The sequence below is a fragment of the Crocodylus porosus genome, unplaced genomic scaffold (assembly GCF_001723895.1).
Source record: "Crocodylus porosus isolate Cpor-Errol unplaced genomic scaffold, CroPor_comp1, whole genome shotgun sequence".
In the NCBI taxonomy this organism is placed as follows: domain Eukaryota; kingdom Metazoa; phylum Chordata; order Crocodylia; family Crocodylidae; genus Crocodylus; species Crocodylus porosus.
The window spans coordinates 8,511,119-8,521,596 of record NW_017728947.1 but is presented as its reverse complement, the minus strand read 5'-3'; the positions used below and the strand labels follow the sequence as shown (position 1 = coordinate 8,521,596).

General features: G+C 46.3%; 1 protein-coding gene across 1 annotated transcript in view; it reads left to right on the top strand.

The window, feature by feature from the left end:
• The window catches only part of LOC109320752 (ferritin light chain-like), a 9,367-nt gene extending 825 nt beyond the window's left edge, over positions 1 to 8,542 (top strand). The window contains exons 2-4 of the mRNA XM_019551011.1: positions 3 to 86; positions 6,023 to 6,169; positions 7,105 to 8,542. Of these exons, the coding sequence (XP_019406556.1) occupies positions 3 to 86; positions 6,023 to 6,169; positions 7,105 to 7,518 (645 nt within the window). The 3' untranslated portion in view covers positions 7,519 to 8,542. The remainder of the gene's footprint in view (positions 1 to 2; positions 87 to 6,022; positions 6,170 to 7,104) is intronic.
• Positions 8,543 to 10,478: the final 1,936 nt, after the last annotated feature.

Below are 10,478 nucleotides of genomic sequence, written 5' to 3'. Positions count from 1 at the left end.
AGCAGCGCTTCCCGCCCGCCGTGGAGGTGGGCCTGTGCGGCGTGGCCAGCGCCCTGCTGGAGCTCGCCTACCGCCTGCAGGCGCTGGTAAGGGGAGCTGCTGCCCCGAGGGCCCGGCACCCGGGGCTCTTCCCCGGGCTCCGGCCCGTCTTCCTCATCTCCATCCCGTCCCAGCCCCGGCGGTGTCCGGGCCGCTGTGCCCTCTCCCGGGCTCTGGTCCTTCTGCTTCCCTGCTCCTTGCACCCTGAGATCCTCCCCCGGCCCCCATCAGTCTCCATTGCCCCATGCCCTCCCCCAGGCTGCCGTCCCCTCATTTCCCCAGCTCCTTCCCCTGAGATCCTGTGTCTGTCATCCCCTGCCGCGGGCTGCAGGCCTTCTGCTTCCCTGCTCTGTACACCCTGATCTCCCTCCTCTGAGATCCTGTCCCCAGCCCCTATCAGTCTCCCTTGCCCTGTGTCCCTCCCTGCAGGCTCCAGGCCTTCTGCTTCCCCAGCTCCTTCCCCTGAGATCCCATCATAACCCCCATCACCATTACCCTGTGCTCCCCTGCTCTTTACACCCTGCTCTTCCTCCTCTGAGATCCTCTCCCCAGCCCCTATTGGTCTCCATCATCCTGTGCACCCCCACCCTGCAGGCCTTCTGCTTCCCCTGCTCTTCACACACCATCTCACTCCCCTGAGAGCCTCTCCCCAGCCCCCATCTGTTTCCATTGCCCCACGCCCCCCCAGGTCCTGTCCCCCTTGCTGTCCTTCCTCTGCTCTTTACACCCCAGTCTCCTTCCCCTGAGATCCCATCATAATCCCCATCACCGTTACCCTGTGCTCCCCTGCTCTTTACATGCTGATCTCCCTCCACTGAGATCCTGTCCCCAACCCCATTAGTCTCCATCATCCTGTGCCCCCTCCCCAAGCTTTCTGCTTCCCCTGCTCTTTACACCCCATCTCACTCCCCTGAGATCCTTTCCCCAGCCCCCATCAGTCTCCATTACCCCATGCTTTCCCCCAGGCTCCTGTCCCCACACTTCGCCTGCTCCTTACACCCCAGGCTCTCTCCCCTGTGATGCCATCCCAACCCTGGTCAGACTACATTATTCTGCACCCATGTCTTCCTTGAACCCCAGCCGAGGGTCTACCTCATCCCCATCTCCAGCCAAAGCATGTGAGACTCAGACTGGCAGGGACATCCTCAAACAGAGCCTCCTGGAGGGCTTAGTTTTGCGGCTCTCGCTTGCAAGCTGGCATTGCTACTGCATGTGTGGTGGTGCAGGCTGGTGCCGGACACAGGGAGGACGAGGCAGTGCCTGCACTCCCTCTGTTCCTTTGGATCCCATTGTGACAGGCAGGCAGCAGGTGCTGGGGAAGGGGGTACTGCTTTTAACCTAGCAGCTAGCAGAAGTTGGCAGCCTCTGCGATTTTTGCCAAGGGTATATAAACTTCTGCCTTTCAAGTTGCAAATGCACTTCCAGCCGTTTGAGTTATAACAACATTTGATTTACAGTTTAAACTCCACCTTCTTCTTCCCTTCTGCGGAGAAGGGTGTTTTGTTTGGTTTCATTTTGGTTTTTGTTAATAAAGCCCAGGTAAGGAACTCGGGATCAGGCTTTGCAGTACACTAGTGTATAAACTTACCATTTTGGCTCCAAAGAGGTGTTTTGTTTTAAAACGGGGGACTTGGGGAAACTTCTCTAGGAAGAGTCACCAACAGGCTGTGTCCCAGTTCAGTCCAACTAAGGATCAGGCCTGGTATTTTTTAGATCCTAGGCTGAATGTTGAACAGCTGCCTTGAATAATCACAGTAGGCCCAACACAGCTCTTGCTGTCCCTGTGACTGCAACAGAAGTATTCCCAGTACAGCTAGTCAGTTGGAGGGTGCAAAAGAGAACTTCAAAACTGTTAGTTTAGTTTATTATTTTTGTTTGTTTGTGTGACTGTTGCTTTAAGTCTGATTGCTGAGGGCTATAAATTTTATGAACTAAAAGATTTAAGAAATGGGGGGGATGGACCTTCTCCATTACTGCTGTCATTGGAGGGAACACCTTACTTGCTGTGCAGGTGTGAGTTGTCACTGCATTATTTCATTTCAATCAAAGTGTAAAATGACTTTGCAAGAGCGGGGAGGGATAAAGAGTTCTAGTAGACTTGGGGTATGTTGTGTGGATGTTTACAAAGGGGTTTTGTCTTTTGTTTTATTGATAAGCAAAATGGTTGTGTGCAATGAATGAAAGAACAATTAATATTTCTTTTGCACATCACTGTCTGAAGTGAAGCCCTATGGGTCACCTTGCCCGGACTTAAAAGTTATTGCCACATCCACACAAGTGCCTAGATTTTAAGAGAAAAGGCATTAGTTTAATTGAATAACAAAAATTTAGATAGGCCCAAGTGCTAAAGTATCAGATTATGCTAAAGTAACAGATAATAAGAATTAATTTTTAAGAATCTTTGTTCCAAGGTGCATGCTTTCCTTAAGGACCAAGGATAATCGGCACCAAACATCCTGCCCCACCCAACACTGTAGTCCTTGGGCAAAACACCAATTAATAGACTGGAGGGACTGATTCTTGGGTTACTTGAAAAAAATTTTCATCAGCTTTTGTGCAACACAAATCTAATAAAAATCAAAAATATGATTTGAAATATCCACCTATTTATTAAACATGCACTGAAATTATATCAGGATCTGTAATATGTCTTGCTTTCAGCTCTTCTGGCTAGGGCTGATGAAAAATTCCATCAAAAACATGTAGCAAACAGACATTAAAATGTTGATGACTAAATTAGGTCATAGAATTTAAAATAAATCTTATGTAGGCTATTTAATAAGCACACATACATACACATGTCAACTATTTCATTTCTGCTGCTTAACTGGGTTCAGCTGATTTAGTAGGAGCACTGTTTTGCTTTTGTGATCATTCTGTATTTAAAGTCATGCAGCTCATTCCTTTTGAGCAGCTAGAGTTGTAGGATAGTGGCCAATCTTGACTCAGTGCCAATGACAGTTTCAGTCACTGACTTCTGTGAGAGCAGTAAGCCCAAAATGTTCTTATTTATAAATACCTCATTATAATATTCATAATGCTTGGTGTTCTTGTAAATTCTTTATAGTCCTGTAACGTCACAAGCCTGGCAGGAGTGGGGGGTGAGCATTATTTGTTTTCATTGTGCTTTTTGATGGTGGTGTCCTAAAGAGCATCTATATATTGCGTATGTTACACAGTTTCTCAAAAAACCGGTAGATGAGCTATGTGGGTATAGTTTTAACTGCTTGAATTTTGTGTAGGCTGTTAAATGGGAGGTTGGGGAAACAGGAAGAGGCAGAAGTTCAGAGAGAGAGAGACCCACACACTTCCCATCACAGGACTGCAAAGTTTTCAAAGCATGTTTCTGCACTAGTGGCAACTGCTGTTCTGTAATCTCCTGCACACAGTGATAGAAGTGCAGGATTATTGTAGATATAGATCATTTGGCTTCCTCTCTGGCCCAGTGCTACCTGTCATATTCCTTGATAACTGGCTGTACAAGGGCAGAGACCACTTCCATAGAATGGGAACCCTCGTGGTACGTTCTTGTTGTAAGGATTAGATCAAGGGGTGGGCAATTAATTTGGCCAGAGGGCTGCTAAAAGAGTTAGTGCACTGTTGCAGAATGGGTCAGTACCCACCCCCTCCCCAACAGCTCACCAAAACTCCCTAAGTGGCCCATGTGTGGGTCCCAACAGGTCTGTATGGAGACCCTGGGATCACTGGGCGGTGACAGGATGGGGCCAGGGCTTGGGGTAGAGCCACAATCCACCCCCTGCCTGCTTCTACCTGTGGAACTGGCACCCATTGCAAGGGCATGCAGGTAGCAGATTGTGGCTCTGCCTCAGGCCCTGCCCCATGCTATCACTACTTTGTGGTCCTGTTCCATGGCCCCACCTGCCCATCCCATTCCCGGATGCCACTCTTCACCTGGGCCCCATCCCAGCATGGATGGGAAGGGGCTGTGGGCAGGTGGGTAGCAGTGGGGTGGGTGGGTAGCAGTTTCCAGGAGTGGGACAGGCAGGCAGGGCTGGGGATCAGGATTGCAGGGCAGTGACAATGTGAGGTTGGGAGCTGGGGTCTGGGGCAGAGCTGTGATCCACTGCCTGCATGCTCCTGTGATGGGCACCAGTTTGGTGGGCAAGGGCTTGCAGGGAATGGATTGCCGCTCTGTGCTCGGCCCTGCAGCATCACTGCCTCTCAGTCCTGATCCCTGGCCCTGCCCACCCATTCCAGTTCTGGACCCAGCTCCCTGCCTGCCCATGGCCCCATCCCATCTGCCCAGCTGTGCACCCTGCCTGTGCAGGTCCCAGACAGTCTCCAGAAAGATCTTGACTGCCCATTCCATCTGGCACCCCAGGATTGGGTGTAGGGCATATGAGCTGGGGTGCCTGGGCAGTGGGACTGGGTCTGGCAGTGGCAGCCAGAAGGAGCGACCCCTGGGGCTGCTAGGAAATGGAGTTTGGATGCCACATTGTGCACTTGGGGATGGTAGGAACAGGCACATGTGCAGTGGCCTACGCTGCTCCCCACACCTGGGCCGGCTGGGGCCAAGGACACTGGACTAGGCAGAATGCCTTGGTGAGCCGGATTTGGCCCATGGGCCATATTTTGCCCGCCCCAGGCTTAGGTTGTGCAGAGAGATGGGGTGCTGACTTTTGACACCAGAGGTTAATTTAACCCAATATGAATAAAATTGTTACTTCAGTAGCATAATATTAAATCTTGTAATGTCTGAAGTTACTAGGCTTCTTTTCTATAGTCACTAATTCAGAGAAGCAGAATTAGGCCTGTACTGGTTTTGTATTTCTCAATACAACAGATTCAGGCAGTTTTTTTAAGGGCAAGTCTCATGTATATTCTCATTGGATAGCAATGGTATTTTCCTTTGGAAAATAACTGGTCAGCATTGTCTCTAAGGAAGTTGATAAATTGATGCAAAGTCTCTGTTTACTTGTGTCATCTAAGTCAACTTTTTTCCTTTTTGGATCTGTCTCCCATTTTGTAACTTGCATGTCTTAAAGTTAACCCTTCTGCTAAGACCCATCTCTTAAAGGGACCATTTCTACATTCTTCCTCCAGCCAACACTTCTAATTAGGCCAGTGGGAGTTTTAAATATGCAAAAGTTGCAGAATTGACCCTTTCAGTTAAAATGCACAAACATTTAAAAAGGAAAAGGATATATTATTTTAACAGGGAAAAGATTAGTCTTGATAGTGCAATTTCAGGGATAGCAATTTTTTGAGGAAGAAACGGTATGGTCAGAAACAGAGGAATGGCTTCTGTCTCTCTGTCTCTCAACCGAAGGGAAGAAGAAAGAAAGTAAACCGTAATGAGAGAAGTTGAACAGCTGAAATGTGGCTAGGTAAGAGGTTGGATGAAGACATAGAGGCAACTAATGAGAGGAGGAAAATCAGGGGGAAAAAATCCATTTAGGGGCTCGGGAGTGAGTGATGTTTTTAGCCACTGGGAATTGTTCCTGCTGCTGAGGTTGGTATTCAATACCTGTTCTCAGAGATGTGCACTTGATATCTGATACAGCTGTTCAACTTTGTTTTCCCTGAATAACTCATTTGAAGCTAAGAGATATAAGAGCGTATTGCAGAAACTGCTCCCCCAACTGCAAGCCCCACTACACAAGCCATCCCTGCCTGGGACAGGCGACAGCTCAGTTCCAGCTTCAGCCTCAAGGCTGGGGCCAGAGCCAGAACTGAGCTGCCACCTGCCCCAGGTCAGTACTTGAATTCAAGACTGAGCTTCTTTTTTTCCCATGCTAACTGGGGAGAAAAACCTTGTCTTGGATTTGAATAAATATGGTAATTCAGGGAAGACTTTCGGATGGTCCAAGAGAAACTGGCAGTACAAGCCTTATTGAAAATTATTCTCTTTGTTCTTTAAAGATGATAGATCTGTGTTTTCCTACATATGAATTTCATTGTACCTCATGTGTTCATACTTCTTACCAATCATTTGTATGTCTGTCTCTGTTTAAAACCACAGGGTGAGATTTTTGATCAGTCTGATGTGGCCTTACCAAACTTTGCCAAGTTTTTTTGGCACCAGGCTAAAGAAGAGAGAGAAGCAGCAGAAGCTATGTTGAAATACCAACGAGAGCGAGGAGGCCATTACTGTACCAGAAACCTCCAGGTGTGCCACAGACAGCATGTTTGGTCTTCCACAATAAGCAAACTATACTAAACCTCTGCTTTGCATTGCTTTTGTTCAAAACCTGTGTATTCAGACACATTCTCTCTCCAATAACTTAATTCCTTTCATACTTCCTTCATACCCAGGATGTTGATGGGAGATTCTGTGAGATGTGCAACCCTGACCCTGGTTTTTCATTGTCCAACCAATAGATTAAACACAGCAGTAATTAATGTCCTTAGACCAACAGGGCTACAGCTTATACCCCTGTAATTCAGGTATTTTTCCATCTTAGTCACTTTGGTATGTGTTGCAAGGACAGTGGTAGCCACAAATTTTTTGTCATTGATTGATTCAGAGGGCAGGATTCTGGCTTCACTGAAGCCAGAGCAGCTGCACAAGTTTTTTATATTGGTATAACCAAAGGTAGAATTTGACCTAGAGATTTTCGTTTCACTTGCATGTGCATAAAACAAAACTTAACTTGAATTAAGCGAAGTTGCCAGTCTAAGTTAGAATCAGCTTTTGTGGACGTTTTGTGCCTGGTGGTCATACAATAGCCTTATATATTTATTAAATGAACAACACAAGAAAAGCCATAAGACCTGAAAAAGAGCCACTTTTTGAAACATTGTTTTTTCCATAGATTAGACGGGTGCACACTTCCAAAACAGAGAAATGCCTAAGTTATCTGCCAACTGACTCTAACTTACTGTGTAAATTGAAGATAGGAAACATGTATTTAAAAGCAGAAGAATCAAAGCAAAGATTTAGTAAATACAATAACAGGAGCTGTTGCAAAAAAATAACCTGCAGGTGCATTTCTTCTTTGGAAGGCAAGACAAGTTACAGGAAAGTAGCAATTATTGTAAGCTGAGTAATGAATTTGTGAATATTTCTAATTTTCCCTTTTTTATTATGTTTTGTTTTTATAGAAACCAAATTGTGAAGATGTAACCAATGTCGTGAAGGCCCTGGAAATAGCACTAGTACAGTGGAAAACCATGACAGGTTATCTTGAAGAGCTCTATGCTCTGAGCATTGCAAATGGAGACCCTCATAGTGCTAACACTATTAAGAAACAATTTATTGAACCCAAAATCCAGAAGATCAAATTGGTGGGAGATCTCTTGACCAATGCTCACAGGCTTGAGTGTTCCCAAGATGGCAGAAGCAACCTTGGAGAATACCTTATGGACAGGTTACAGGTGGAGCTCAAAAAAGGCATAGAGTCACAGTCTAGTCAACACTGCACCCCTTGTGCACCTCTCCAGCAAGCTACAGAGGGGCTGAAGCAGCCACCAAGAAAATGTGACTCTGGGCATAAGAAAAGCATAGGGCCAATATAAGCAACCCTACACTGCCCTTCCTCACATCTTCAGTGTAAGGGTATGCCAGGAACAAAACTGAGGCAAGCCGAAGAGTGATGGTACCATAGTGGCTGTTGTGGGCCATGGTACACCCCTAGGCAGCCAAAGGAGAAAGCTGGCATAAGTTAAATCAGCCCCTGGGGCCCCAATTCAGAAGCTGCAATGGTGTTTTAAAATTCCAGTACCAATTCCTTCTACATCTTTTCATTTTTATGGGGTGTGCCTCTGGCAAGACACAACCACGAATTCACCTCATCCAACTGGTAGGGAGGCTACTAGATATTTAGGATGTCAGCAATAAATTCTGTCAGTCTTATGCTAAAAATTTAAAATCCCCACCTTCAGCAATCATAGCATTATTAAGTTTACGCTCTTAAATGGTTGCTTGGATTAGTGCAAAGGATTTTTTATCGTGTATAAAATTATTTTCAAAAAATATATTTTAGTACAGAGCAATTTTTCTATGCTGGGAAAACTCTAGATTTTTAGAACTTTTATAGTGTTTAAACCAATGTATAATTCTATGCTAGTATATTGGTGCAGAAATACAGTACAATGTTCATATTATACAATATGGATTTTTTAAAGATAGCTTAACGTGGATTTTTTGGTATCAGTGTGTCTCATGAAGCAGCAACTTTAAATGGCTAAATCAGTTAGTTGCTTTTTTTAAATCCAAGTTTATTTCTCCTTCTGTTCTTCTCCAAGATGAAGCATATTAACCCCCGCTAACGGCACATATTTGTGGACACGAGCCATTGTGCTCTTCTGGACTATGACTTTCAGCATCTTGTTTGCTGCCCCCAGCAGTTTAAGACTTGTGACTAGGATTCCTCTCTCTCTGTCAGAACTGAACTAGTACATCAAATTCTTTCACTGTCTGGGCAACATACAGAATTAGTATTTCAGACTGGGTAAATCCAGAGTCTTCACTATTTGTAATCCTTATAGATCCCTCAGCATGTTTAACAAATGTAAGTGAAGTATTAATTTGAGCATCCTGGCTAGATTCTGTCCTAGATAATTGTGTTGGTTGCTTGATAACTGCATTTTTTCCAACTATACAGTTAGTCCAATAAACTATATTGCCAAAAAAGTCCTTGCTTCTCATAGTTCCTGGACCATTCTAGCTACAACAACATTCTATGTCTACTACCCTCACTCTTATACTCAGATACATTGGAGTTGGTTACATCAAGAGCTTAAGCGGTATCTATGTAATTTTTCTTCAGATTTAATACTGTAAGTGATTCCTATCTGCTATGTTGTGAAAATAAAAACAATTTAAAAAAATTACAGTTTTGTAGGTATGCTGCTATTTTCCTTCTACCATACATATTTCTTTGTACAAACGTGTACCCAAGATTTTATGTTTCAATTCTTATTTGTATCTGCTCCTAAAAATAATTTATGAAGGATGGATGAATAAAACACGGAGAGAGAAGCAGAAAACTGCACTCAGATGAAAAAAATGTAAGGTGAAATATTAGAAACTAGCTTTGACTCTGCTTGGCTGGTACTTTTCAACAGAAATAGGTGCTTGGTGCAGCCATCTACCTGTATTTGAAGAGTGTAGACGGACAGTTTTGTAGAGCTGATTTAGAGCTCGTGTCAGATTCAGTGCTTGAGTCCTATTGCTCAAAGGGAAGATATCTACCTAAACCAGAATGCAGAACTGTCAGCAACACTGAATAATGTATAAAGAGCAGGAGTATTCCCTTCAGTCTTGACCAGAAGGTAAGAGATGGTAGTGTCCACTGTCTACCGCTTTGCTCAGTGGTTTAGCATTAAGAGCAGTTTGCCCAGGAAGTAGGAGACCTTGATTCTAGACCTTTCTCAACTTGAGGGGATTAAAGTTTATATCACCTGCTGCAGGGGTACATGGGTCAGGGTGCCTCTAGTTGTGGGGGAAAGTAGGGTGCACCCCCTGGCTTGTGTCTTCCCCAGCAGCTCTACTGCATAGGGGCACAGCCCCCCTTGAAGGGGGCTCTTGCATGGGGGTGCATCCCCCAACCCAGCCTGTCAGGAGCTGCTATTACCTTTACTAGTTTTACCTTGTGTGAGATTTTCTTGCCTTCCCTGGCTCCCCTCCCTCCTCCTCCAGCCACAGAACAAGCAGCACCCCCCCACCCCCCCCAGCAGGGACCCTTCTTCCCCTGTGGGTGCAGAGCAGGAGGAAACATCTGGGCAGAGGTGAAGGCAGTCCCCTGGCTCCTGCAGCTACCAAACTCCCAGGGATCAAGCAAAGAAAGCCAGGCAAACTTTGCCCTCTCTGTACAGGCCCCCTGCAATCCACTCCCACCACAACACCACCTTTCCCTGCCACAATGCTTCAAGGCACCTGTGGCAATGCAAGGGTAAGCCTCTCAGAGGCACAGCTTCCTGCCTGTGACACTGGGCTGTCACTGCCTTGCCTGCCTGGTTCCAAGCTCCCCACCACTCAGAGCCAGGAGCAGCTTCTCCCACCCCACTATCCCCACCCAAGCTGGGGCTAACCCATTATGCCCCTTGCCAGTCCTTGGCTAGTAACTGGGGGAACATGGAGCTCCCCTAGGCTGGTGCAGGGCAGTCAGCAGAGTGGGAGGAGCCTTAGAGTAAGCTGCTCCTGTCAGGCTCCGTTCACTCCCAGCCCAGACACGTGTAGATGTGCACCTGGGCGCAATTTAATGCAACTGAATTTCTGAGTCTGGGGCATGGCTCCCTACCACCAGCCTGGGACACCAGGTTGTCACTGCCCTGCCCTGCCCACCCAGCCCCAAACTCCTTGCTGCTCAAAGCTGGCCCTGGAACCAGGGACAACTCTTCCCTTGCCCCCCACCCCGGCCCCAGCTCAGGGTAAGATGAGCAGCATTTGTGGTCCCCCTACTGCCTGCGCTGACCTGAAGCAATTTGCTCCCAGGTCACTATCTACACAGCATCTGTTCAAGCACATTAATATA